The 12,541-nt window shown below is 44.8% G+C and overlaps 1 protein-coding gene across 1 annotated transcript in view; it reads left to right on the top strand.

Moving 5' to 3' along the window:
- VWA5B1 (von Willebrand factor A domain containing 5B1) overlaps positions 1–12,541 on the top strand; it is an 82,276-nt gene that overhangs the window by 38,046 nt on the left and 31,689 nt on the right. Inside the window, exons 12-15 of the mRNA XM_036746978.1 lie at positions 4,633–4,818; positions 6,484–6,642; positions 8,869–9,111; positions 9,662–9,974. Coding sequence (XP_036602873.1) covers positions 4,633–4,818; positions 6,484–6,642; positions 8,869–9,111; positions 9,662–9,974 — 901 coding nt within the window. The remainder of the gene's footprint in view (positions 1–4,632; positions 4,819–6,483; positions 6,643–8,868; positions 9,112–9,661; positions 9,975–12,541) is intronic.

A 12,541-nucleotide genomic window follows, 5' to 3' on the forward strand; every position in this document is an offset into this window, starting at 1 on the left:
AAGACCTTCCAGTTTTATGTTGTCTTATTTTGTTTATTTGTTTTTAAGGAACATTCCTTCTCTTCTAGAAGGGAGCCTAGCCTGCACTTTGATCATGGATAGAGGTCGCTTAGACATGACAGAAAAACAAGCATTGCCCAGTCTTGCAGCAGGTCACTGCAAGAAAGGTTGTCATGGGCAAGAGAAGGAGCTAGAGTCATCATGAAGTAGTGGAAGATCACTGGTCTAGGGAGCAGATGGACTCAGGATCAAATCCATGCTCTTCCCCTTACTAACTTTGAGACTATGGGGCAGCTAAGTGGTGCAATTGATAGAGCAAAGACTCTATCTAAAAAACTCTATCTAAAAGACCTGACTTCAAATCCAGCCTCAGACACTTATTAGCTGTATGACCCTGGGCAAGTCACTTAAGCTCTGTTTGCCTCAGTTTTCTCATCTGTAAAATGGGGACAATAGTATCACCTACCTCCCAGCGTCTTTGTGAGGATCAAATGATTAAAATCAAATCAATTATCGAATATTTATTAAGTACCTACTATTTGCCAGGCACAGTAGTATGCTCTGAGGATACAAATATAAAGGATGAGACAATCTGTACTAGCAATGAGTAATGGGGATTATAACAAATATATGCATAAATATAAAGCTCACATATATATATACACTTACATTCATATACATATAAACATACATTTCTATATATATACAATGTAGTTCAATTGAAGGTTCTTTGGGAGTGAGGGCTACAGATTTGAGATCAGGAAAGTCTTCATGCAGAAGGTGGTACCTGAGCTGCATCTTAAGGAAGAGGGAAACTCTATGAGGTAGAGGCAAGGGAGGAGGAGGGCATCCCAGGCATGGGGCATGGCCAGTGCAAAGACATGGAACCTGGAGATGGAATGTCATGAGCCAGGAACAAAGAAAAGGCCAGTTTGGCTGAGTCACTAAGAACAGACAAGGAAATAAAATTCAATGAGGATGAAAAAGTTTGGGGAACAGATTTTTATAGGGTTTTAAAAGTCAAACTGAGGATTTTATATTTTTATTCTAGAGACAATAGGAAGTCCCTGGGTGGGTTAAGTAGAGAAGGCATATGGTCAGGTTTGCACTAAAGGGAAATTCCTTTGGCAGAAGTGATGTATACATAGACTAGAATAGAAAGGGAATCTAGGCAAGAGGTAATGAGGACCTGAACTGAGGAGGTACCTGGGGGAGTAAGGAATGTGACTATGTAAACTTTTATATCTGTGAGCATTATGTATGTATGCTATGTATGTATAGTGTTCAGGGAGGTCTAGCAACCCTGCTGTGAGGGCTTGCTGAGCCCTTTCCAGGCTGTTCACCCACCTTTGGTGTCCACCTGCCAGCCAACTCTCACTTGTAGCTCCAAGAATCTTCCTGTGATGTAAACAGATCACATGGCCTATTAATGGGTGGGAAAGATATTCGAATCTAAATTGCTATTACACATGTGCAGCAGCCACACCCCAGTAATACCTCTCTGCAAACAGGCCAAATTATGAGGTTGAGGGTAACAGACAGGCCTCAGACTTTCTGGTAAGTTGGGGGGTGGGGATGTCTACCGCAAGCATCTGAAGACATCCCCCAGTGGAATGATTAGACTCTTTCCAATGGCCACGAAGGTGGCCGAAGCAGGCAGGTACTGTGGAGCTCTTAGAGCTTGGTCAGACATCAAAGATGCCAAGGTCATCCACGGCATCCCAGGCCATGGCCAGCTGTCTTCACTTCTATGACTTTGGAAGAGAAAATGAGGCTGATGACTTTGCAGCTTTATCTCACTTAAATCCAGTTCACTGGTAAGTCAGGACATCATCCCCTTTTGTCATTAGTGTCATCGAAAACAAAGGAAAATAACATTTTAAAGAGCTTGTCAGTTATTACAAGGCTTCTTTCCCTGCCCCCAGACAAAAGGATGATGGACAGTGGGTGGAAGTTGTAGAATCAAACTTAGGCTTGAGGTAAAGAAATACTTTCTAACAGTTTACTGTGCCCAAGTGGAATGAGCTACCTTGGGAAATCATGAGTTCCTCATCACTGGAACTCTCTAAAGCAGAAGTGGAAAGATCACTTGTTGGGGATCTGAAATCTAGCCCTGGAAGGTGATTCAGTCTGGCCAACCATCCCCTACATTTTATGGATTAGAAAACTTAGGTCCCAAGAAGTTGTAACTTGCTTACATTCATACAGGTAGCAGAGCTTTGGGATTCAGACTCTGCTCCTCTAACCACAAACCCTATGCTCTTGACATTACAACACAATGTTTTGCTGGATGCAATTCAGGGAATTCCTGCTCAAATATACAATGGCAAAAACAGGAAAGTCAATCAGAAGTTCAGACAAGATAAGGAGGATCCATGGCAGAGTAAAAGAGCTCTGGATTTAAAGTCAGAAGACCTGGGCTTTAATCCCACCTCTGTCTACCTGCATGATCTCACTACATGAGTCACTTCAATTCTCTGGGTCTCAATTTCCTCATATGTAAAATGATGGCCTTAGGCTGGATGGCTTCTGAGGTCCCTTCTAGTCCTAAGTACATGATTTAGTGGATCAGAAGAAAAAAATGAACTCAACAACTCAGTGTGTAATAGACCTGAGAGCATATATTACTTGAGGGAAGTACTCCATCTGACAAGAACTACTGGGAAAACTGGAAAGCAGTTTGGCAGAAATTTGGTTTAGTCCTACATCTTATACCACATACCACAATAAACTCAAAGTGGGCATGTGACCTCAATATTAAAGATCACATCATAACAAAGAAATTAGAAGGGAGCCAGATAAGGTTCTTCTCAAGCTATGGCTGGGGGGAATTCTGTAGCTAAACAAGGTAAAGCAGTGATCACAAAAGATAATAGAGATAACTTTAATAGTATTTTATTTTTCCAATTACATGCAAAGATAGTTTTCAAATTCATTCTTTATAAGATTTTGAGCTCCAAATTTTTCTTCATCCCTCCCCACCCACCCCCCACAAGATGGCAAGCAATCTGATATAGATTATATATGTATAGTCATGTTGAATATATTTCCATAACAGTCATGTTGTGAAAAAAGAAACAGAACAAAAGGAAAAAAACACCCCCAAAAAATATTCATGCATACATACATACATACACATCCATCAGTTCTTTCTATGTATGTGGATAGCATTTTCCATCATGAGTCTTTGGGAATTTTCTTAGATCATTGTATTGCTGAGAAGAACTAAGTCAATCATAGTTGATCATCATACAATGTCACTGTTACTGTGTACAATGTGCTCCTGGTTCTGATCACTTCTCTCAGCATCAGTTCATGTAAGTCTTTCCAGGTTTTTCTGAAATCTGCCTGCTCATCATTTCTTATAGCACAATAGTATTCCATTACATTCATATACCACAACTTGTTCAGCCATTCCCCAACTGATGAGCATTCCCTCAATTTCCAATTCTTTCCCACCATAAAAAGAGCTGCTATATATATTTGTGTACATGTAGGTGCTTTCCCCTTTTTATGATCTTTCTGAGATACAGACCCAGTAGTGGTATTGCTAGACCAAAGCATATGCACAGTTTGATTGCCCTTCGGGCATAGTTCCAAATTGCTTTCCAGAATGGTTGGATCAGTTCACAATTCCACTAACAATGCATTAGTGTCCCAATTTTCCCAAATCTTCTCCAACATATATCATTTTACTTTTCTGCCATATTAACCAATCTGATAGGTGTGATGTGGTACCTCAGAATTGTTTTAATTTGCATCCTCTAATTAATAATGATTTGTACCTTTTTTTTCATATGACTATGGATAGCTTTAGTGTCTTCATCTGAAAACTGCCTATTCATATGCCTTGACCATTTATCAATCGGGGAATGACAAAGAAATGATGTTGATTACATGGAATTAGGAAGGTTTTGCATGAACAAATCAGCATACATGAGACAAGAAGGAATACAGACAAGTATGAATTGGACTAGATAAGCACTGAAGTTCAGCTCCAAGATTCTAGGAGTCCAATTTGAAAGTCAAGGCCAAAGGCCTGCCCAAGGAGACTATCCACTGCATTCCATCCTGAATGTACAGTTAGATACAATATTTCATGTTCATCCCAGCATTAGAGAACTGCAAACACATTTCTGTGCGAAGTCTAAAAGAAAAAGTTGTAACCAACAGCTGGGATGAAGTAAAGCTTCATGGAAGAGAAGGAATTTACGTTGGGTTGTAAAGGGTGGATTCAGTAGGAGAGAAGAAGAAAGGCATAAGAAATGGCAGAAGCAAAGGCATGGAGAAGAAAAGAGAGTACAAGGTGTCCTGGGGCAGAGTAAGGGGAGCAGACTTTTGCCACATTTGACTGGGGTGTTGAATGAGTTAGGAGGTGATATTGGTGATGCAGTAACAAGTTGGCAATGCAGAGTGGCACCAAACTTGCCCTCCAGATACTTTGTTGGGTCTAAGTTCCTTGACCAAGATGAAGCCCCAGGATATGACCCACTAGGGCTAAAGGGGGACAAGAAAGCTAATTTGGTTCCTGTCTCTTGCCTTTAGGCAGGATTTTAGCTAAACCACTAGCCTGATGAGTGCCTCTAATGACTTGAAATTCTTCCTTTCTCTCCTGCTGTTCCTTACGGCCAGGTTCATCATCACGGTGCACCACGCTTCCAGACCTCAGTGTTCTACCAATCTCTGGACAAGGGATCTGCTCCAGAGAGTGGGGACTGCACCCAAGAGGCCCTGGCATTCAGTGCATCTCAGAAAAGCCAGGATACACCAGCATTCATCAGAGATGCTAACCTGATCCGAGGTCAGTCCTACAGACACATCCTCCTCCTAGGCAGCTTGACCCTGAGCAAGAGGTTTGATTTGATTAGGGGTGGGCAGGCCTGACCCAGGTGTGTCTTTATTTTGAGGAGAAGGGTAAGAGGTCTTAGAACCTGGGGTGTCTTTGGGAAAACACCAGGAGGCAGTCAGATGTGCCTTCCAGCTGGGCCACTAACTTGTTCTATGAATTTGGGTGAGATGTTTTCCTTCTTTGGGGCTCATTGTTCTAACCTATACATTGACAAGTCTGGACTAGATAATCTTTCAGGTGCTTTTGAGCTCTAATATTCTAAGTCTTCCAGCTCAAATATGACATTCTACATTCTAATGTCCCTGTTACCTCTTAATGTTCTTTGTTCTAATATTTTATGTTGTAAAGGACTTTCCAGTTCTAATATTCTATGACTCTTTCCAGCATTAACATAACATGTTCTAAGTTCCCTTCCAGGTCTGACATTCTAAGGTCTAAGATCCTTTCCATCTGCAACATTCTATGTTCTAAGATCTCTTCCAGCTCTGATATTCTGAGGTCCTTACCAGCTCTAATATTACATATTCTAAGGGCCTTTCAGTCTCTGATAGTCTATGTTCTGAAGTACAACAACTTACACAGCATCTGGCACATAGTAGGTCCCTAATCAATGCTAGCTTACTAACTAAAGTCTCTCCCAGTCACAACCTTGCCCACTCCATTCCAGACCTGGAGAGGGCATTCCTACCTATAGTAAACCACAGTCCCATTGGATGATCTGTTCTGTTGGGGCTTCTCCAAGCACTAAAGGCACCCAACCCGTTTTGTAACCAGAGATGACTACATCAACTTTGGGGTGTTGTTATAATTTGCTGCCTTTCATTCAATTGGTACATTCAACTTGGTTGAAGGGTTTTCACAGCCATTATCTCTTTGAGTCCTCACAACAATACCATAAGGTAGTCAGGGCTAGGGTTATTATTCTCATGACAGATAAGCAAACTGAGACCAAGAGAGTCAGTGAAATGATTTGCCTAGTGTCACACAGCAAGTTAGTTTGTGGACAATTGGGGCTAAAATCCAGGTGTTGGGAGTCGCCATATTTCCTCAGTAGCCCTACTATGATATCTCTCAATTGCTGTCAGCAAAAAAAAGCCCAGGGAAGCAGTTCTGTGAGATAAGAAATGCAAGTTAGTGGACCTCAGGGCCTAATACCTCTCAATAATCATGATCCACCTTCTTCATTGAAAAGAAAGCACTTTCTTCATTGTACCCTGGAATACATGCAGGCAGTATTTTGTGGATAGGGGAAATGGAAGTTCAGACTTGCCTAGGGTAAAATCTGGAGAAAGTCTTAGATCCAGGACTCAAATCCATGTCTCCTGACTCCACAGCCAGTACTCTGGCCACCATGGCAGCCACTAACTTCTTTGAGGCTCCATTTTCTCACATGTAAAATGTTGCTGGGTCGGGGGGTGGGGGCGGGTAGAGGCATGGACCTAGATGATCTCTGAAGCCTCTTCCAGCTCCAAATCCTCTGGTTCTAATATGTTTACAGACTCTAACTTTACATCCTACAGCTTGGCTCCAGGACAGACTCATCCCTCTGATTTCACCTTCCCTATTCCCTGGGTCTCTAACGCCATCTTGCCTCCTCTCCAGGGATGGATCGCTCTGTGCGCCGTCGAGCATACAGCACCAACCAGATTCCTGAACTCAAATCACACCCCAGGACCCCTACCAGCAGTGACTCCGCCATCATAGCAGGGAAGCACCTCCTTCGGAAAACCCAAGGGCAGGACCTGCTAGACCAAATCACCCCAGAGCCATTCCTGTGGCAGGCCAAGTCTCAGGTATTGGGGAAACAACTTCCAAAAAAATTATTCATTAAGAAGGCAGCATGACAAGAGATTAGAACCAGAGGAGCTGGGTTCAAATCCCATATCTGATAATCTCTACTCTGTGACTTTGAACAGGCAAGTCACTCAAAGTTATCCTCAATGTCCTCATCTGTAAAATGGGGGTGGGGGGGATTGGCCAAGATGACTTCTAAAGTCCTTTCTTGCTCTAAATCTCTCATCTATGATGATCCTGTGTTTTCTGAGGTCCCATCCACCTCTGAGAGAACCAAAGTGCCATGAGCTATTCAGTGACAGAGAAAGATGACTTCCAGTGGCAGAAGAGAAAGGGTCAGGGAATCAAGAAAGTATTGATGGAGGTAGTGGTATGTGATCTGGGACTTGGAGAAAGGAAGGGAGAGGGAGAGGGAGAAGGAGAAGGAAAGGGAGAGAGGGAGAGAAGAAGGGAGGGAGGGAGGGAGAGGGGGGGGTGGGGGAGAGACAGAGAGAGAGAGAGAGAGGGAGGGAGGGAGAGAGAGAGATGGAGAGAGAGAGAGAGGGAGGGAGGGAGGGAGAGAGAGAGAGCCATTGGGGAATCCATTTTAGAGGACATGATGAGCAAAGACCCAGAGGAGAGAAAGAGCTGATGGCAGCATCCCAATATGACTGAAACAACAAGCTCACGAAAGGAGAGCAGTGTGGGAGGAAAGCCCAAGAGGCTTCATGTCATCTCCCATCCCTGAGTACAAAGCTATTAAAGACAGTAAGCATTGAGGACATCCTGGGGAGAAACTCTCTGTGTCTCAGGCACTCTCCTCCTCTACTCTTGAGCTCTTCCTTCTCTAGCCCTCATTTCTCCTCCTCTCCCCACCCCACCTTTCTCACTCCCCTCCCCACCCCACCTTTCTCACTCCCCTCCCCAAACTCCCTCTTCATCCTTCCCTTACCTCCAGCCACCATCAGGCAACCACTGGCAGAATGCTGGACTAAATTCTGGGATGGTGTCTCCATAGTCAATTTCAGCATGAAAGCATTTTTGGTATGCTTTAGTGTCAAGTCTGACACAAAGCTTGAAGGTATAGCTAACATTCTCAAGAACGGGATTAAGTGAGGAGCCAAAGAGATATAGACAGGCTAGAACACTGGGCCAAATTGAATAACTTGACATTTCAGAGGAATTAAATGTATGATAATCTTACCCTTTGGATGGAAAAAAATCAACTTTCCAAGTAAAAGATAGAGGAAATGTTAGCAATTCTTCTTTTAAAAGATCTGGAGATTTTAGTAGACCACAAGATCATCAGTAGGATTCAGCATTGTGATGCAGTAGCTCCAAAAGCTAATGTGATCTTGGACTGCATTAAGAGATGCTGAGCTCCTAGAAATGAGGAGATGTGTACTCTGTGCTGGTGAGACTGTTCAGGCCTGGACATCACAATTAACAAGGAGAGCAATCAGGTCAGGGAAGGGTCTAGATTACATGCCATATGAGGATTAGTTCAAGAGAATGGAGATATTAGTCTGGAGAAAACTTCAGGGGAAATGACAGACATCTGCAAGGATTTGAAGGGCTAAAATATGGGGAAAAGGATAAAACTTACTAACTTGGCCCCACAGAGTAGAACTTAGCACAGTGGGTTGAAGTCCCACAGTGGGAAGTTTATGCTGGACATCATGAAAAAGTTCTTAACGATTAGGCTTCTCAGGAAGTGGGATGGGCTGCCCTGAGAGTCGCTGGGTTTCCAAGCAGAAGCTGAGGGTCCCTTTGTCAGGAATGTTATATTGAGGAGAGAGGCTCCTTTCTGGGAGGGGGTAGACCAGATGGCTGCTGAGATTTCTTTCAGCCTTTAGACTGGGATACTCTGGCTGACAACATTCTGGTCTCTTAGCCTAACACATACGAAATCAAGTCAGTAATCCGTGATTATTCAAAAGAGGTATTCCAATTTATTTGAATATTAGTCTCAGCCCAACAGAGTGAGGAGGACAAATTTGCTGCAGACACAGCGAGGTACTCTGTATCCAGGTAGATTGCTTTCTGGATTTTCCCTAGTTTGGGGTTATCTGTGGCATTGTTTCCTCGAGGGTACACGAGGGGCGCCTGAGGGTTGAGAACAAGCTGGGCACACTGGAGCATGGCAACGGGGCTAGGAAAAGAGGAGATGATTCGAGTTAGAGAATCCCTCCGCCATCAACTCCCCACAACGGGACTCCCGTTCTCACTCTCCCGCCCCATCACAGCTCTCCAGATGTACCAGCCCAGAACTCCAGCCACTCAGGGGAGTGGGGAGTCCTCGGAAGTCCTTACCACGCCCAGGCTGCCAGTCCTTCCCCCGCTTGTCTGAGGGCCAGTCCCTGGGCCCAATGAAAGATCAGGACCAGTGGGACACAGTCCTCTCCTTGAAATCGTCCTCCTCCGACAGCCACAGCCTCGGGGACCAGGGTGAGAAGGGCGAGGTGGTGGGAAGGCGACTGCTAGGGGAAGTTGTGTGTGAAAGCGCTTAAAAAAACGGGTGGAACGAGGGAAGCTACAGACCGCAGGAGGGTTGGAGGCTATCCAGGACTGGGTGACTCCCAGCTAGGGAGAGTGGGTAGGGCCCAGGGCCAATGGGTGTGGTCAACCAAGGGGCACCAATCAGTGAAAGCAGATGGAAGCAAATACAAAAGGCCGCCCTTACACTCCAACACAGTTTCAGACGTACTATGGGTGATGAGGTGGCGCAACTGATAGAGTCCCGGGCCTGGAGTCAAGAAGCTGCATCTGGCCTCAGACACTTCCTAACTGTGTGACCCTGAGCAAGTCACTTAACCCTGTTTGTCTCAGTTTCCTTATATGTAAATTAAACTGGAGAAGGAAATGACGAACCGCTCCAATATCTTTGCTGAGAAAACCCCAAATGGGGTCACGAAGAGTCAGACACGACTGAAAAAAAACCAGAACCTTCCTCTATAGATGTCTATTTGGGTTCCAGGAAAATTAAATAGTAACACCCTTCACCTGGATTCTGTCTATTCCCCATCCATAGCGTCAGAGCTGGAACCAGAGCAGGAGTCCCCCTCCAAGGGGGATGCATCATCTCAGGCCATACAGAAAGTACGTCTGGGCTGCCCCCTGGCCTCCCGACCTATCTGCAAGGCTGTGGTCAAAGGCATGAGGAATAACAAGCCTGTGCAGTGGGAGGTAGTCTTCGATCTGGGAGCCCTGGACCAGGAGCTGCCGACCCCTGACAACATCGACAGCGAGTATGATGGTGACCTTTGGATAAGGACCTTCCACCACTTGGCTGCCAAGTCCATCATCAGAGACTTTGAGCAGTTGGCTGACATGGAGTGTGAGATTGAACCCGGTGAGCACCACCACCCCACCTATTCTCTCCTCTTCCTCACCTGTGTTGCCTTCTTACCCCACCACCTTCCTCCATGAAATGCTCCATCCTTCAAGGCACTGTCAACACGTTCCCTCACCCATCCCTTCTCCTTCCCCAGGCATCTCCTCCTCTTTCTATGGCTTCTCATCTTCTACCATCATTCTGTATTTTCCAGGGCTCCTCTTTATTATCCTTCATTCCATACCTCCCACTCCAAGTATTTCTCCATGGATATTCTATCCCCACTGGTTCTTCCTCCAAGGCTTTTTCTCCTACATCATTGCCCTCACTACTCTCCCCTTTCTTCTGGCTTTGTCTCCCTGTACTGGTACAGTGGAAAGAACACTAAAGGATCTGAGTTCAAAGCTCACCTTTGGCACTTACTTAATATGGCATTCATTCTTTTAACTTCCCTGGGACACAATTTCAATCGATCAATCACTCAATAAACATTTAAGTGCCTACTATGTACCAGGAGCTGTACCTAGGGGGATACAAAAGGAAGCAAAAAACAGTCCCTGCTCTCAAGGAGCTTCCAGTCTAATGGGGGAGACAACATGCAAACAAATTTATACAAAGCAAGCTATATAAATATAAATAGGAAATCATTAAAAGAGGGAAGACAGTGGAATTAAGAGGGGCTGAGGAAGGCTTTCTGTAGAAAGTGGACTTAAAGAAAGCCAGGGAGGTCAGTAGTCAGAATAGAGGAGGGGAGTATCCCAGGCATGGGGAACAATCAGAGAAAATGCCCAGAGCAGAGAGATGGAGTATCTTCCTCTCAGAACAGCCAGGGGGCAAATGTCACTGCATTGAAGAGCACCTGTCAGGAAGTAAGGTGTGAGAAGACTGGAAAAGTAGGAGGGGACTCAGTTATAAAGGACTTTGAATGCCAAACAGCATTTTGATTTGAAACTGAAGGCAATAGGAAGCCAGTGGAGTTTATTGAATAGGAGCCTGACATGATCAGACCTTCAGTTTAGGAAAATCACTTTAGTGGCTGTTTGGAGTTGGGCTGAATGGGTTGAAGTGGGGAGAGATGAGGAAGGCAGACCTGCTGGTAAATTATTGCAATAGCCCGGGCAAAGATGATGAGGGTCTTCACTAGAGTGGTAGCAGTGTCAGAGAAGAGAAGAGGCATATTTGGGAGATGTTGCAAAGGCGAAATCAACAGGTCTTGGCAACAGCCTTCAATATGGAGGATGAGATGGTGAGGAATCCAGGATGACTCCTAGGTTGTGAACCTGAAGGACCGGAAGGATAGTGTTGCCTTCTAGACTAATAGGGAAGGTAGGAGAAGGAGAGACTTTAGGTGGAGAGATAAGGAGTTCTGTTCTGGACATACTGAGTTTAAGATGTCTGCCGGACATCCAGTTCCAAATGTCTGAATGGCAGTTGGAGATGTGAAATTGGAGGTCAGCAGAGAGCAGGATTGGGAGATTTGAGAATCATCAGCATAGAAATGGTAACTAAATCCATGGGAGCTGATGAGATCACCAAGTGAAGTAGTATTGAGGGAGAAGAGAAGAGGGCCCAGGACAGAACCCTGAGGGACACCTGTGGTTAGAGGGTGTGATCTGGAGGAGGATCCAGCAAAGGAAACACAGAAGGAGAGGTTAGGCAGGTAAGAGGAGAACCGGGAGAGAGGGGTGTCCTGAAAACCTAGAGAGAAGACAGTATCAAGGAGGAGAGATTGATCAGCAGTGTCAGAAAAGGCCACTGGATCTGTCAACTAAGAGATCATTAGTAACTTTGGAGAGAGCAGTTTTGGTGGAAAGATAAGGTCAAAAACAAGCTTGTAAGGGGTTTAGAGAGTAAGAGAAGAGAAAGTGGAGACACCTATTGTAGACGAGCCCTTTCAGGATTTAGCTACAGAGAGAAGAGATATAGGATGATGGTGGGGATGGAAGGATCAAGTGAGGGTTTTTCCTAGATGGGGGAGATGTGGATATGTTTGTGGGCAGTAGGAAATGATTCAGTATGAAGGGGGAGATTGAAAATAAGTAGAAGACTGGGATGACAGAGGGGGCAGTCTCTTAGAGGAGATGGGACAGAATGGGATCACTTGAATGAGTAGAGGGGTTAACCTTAGAAAGGAGTAAGGCTACTTCATCACGTGAGACAGGAGTGAAGGAGAAAGCAGCAGAAGGCACCTGAGATATAGAAAATGAGGAACAGGAAAGAAGAGGGAGTTTGTGGAGAATGGCTTCAATTTTATCTGTAAAATAAAAGGCAAGGTTCTCAGCTAAGAGAATGCGGGGGGAGGGATGGGAGATTTGAGGAGGGATGAAGAGGTTTGAAAAGACGCTGTGGAGAGTGGAATAGTGAATTGATAAGAGAAATATAGAGCAGATAGGTGGTGAAGTGGACAGCGTGCCAAGCCTGGAGTCAGGAAGATCTGAGTTCAAATCCAGACTCAGACACTTGTTAGCTGTGTGACCCTGGACAAGTCATTTAACCCTGCTTGCCTTAGTTTCCTCATTGTAAAATGGGCTGGAGAAGGAAATGACAAACCACTCCATTATCTTTGCCGAGAGGACCCTAAATGA

The sequence above is a fragment of the Trichosurus vulpecula genome, chromosome 2, assembly GCF_011100635.1.
Source record: "Trichosurus vulpecula isolate mTriVul1 chromosome 2, mTriVul1.pri, whole genome shotgun sequence".
NCBI classification, from domain to species: Eukaryota; Metazoa; Chordata; class Mammalia; order Diprotodontia; family Phalangeridae; genus Trichosurus; species Trichosurus vulpecula.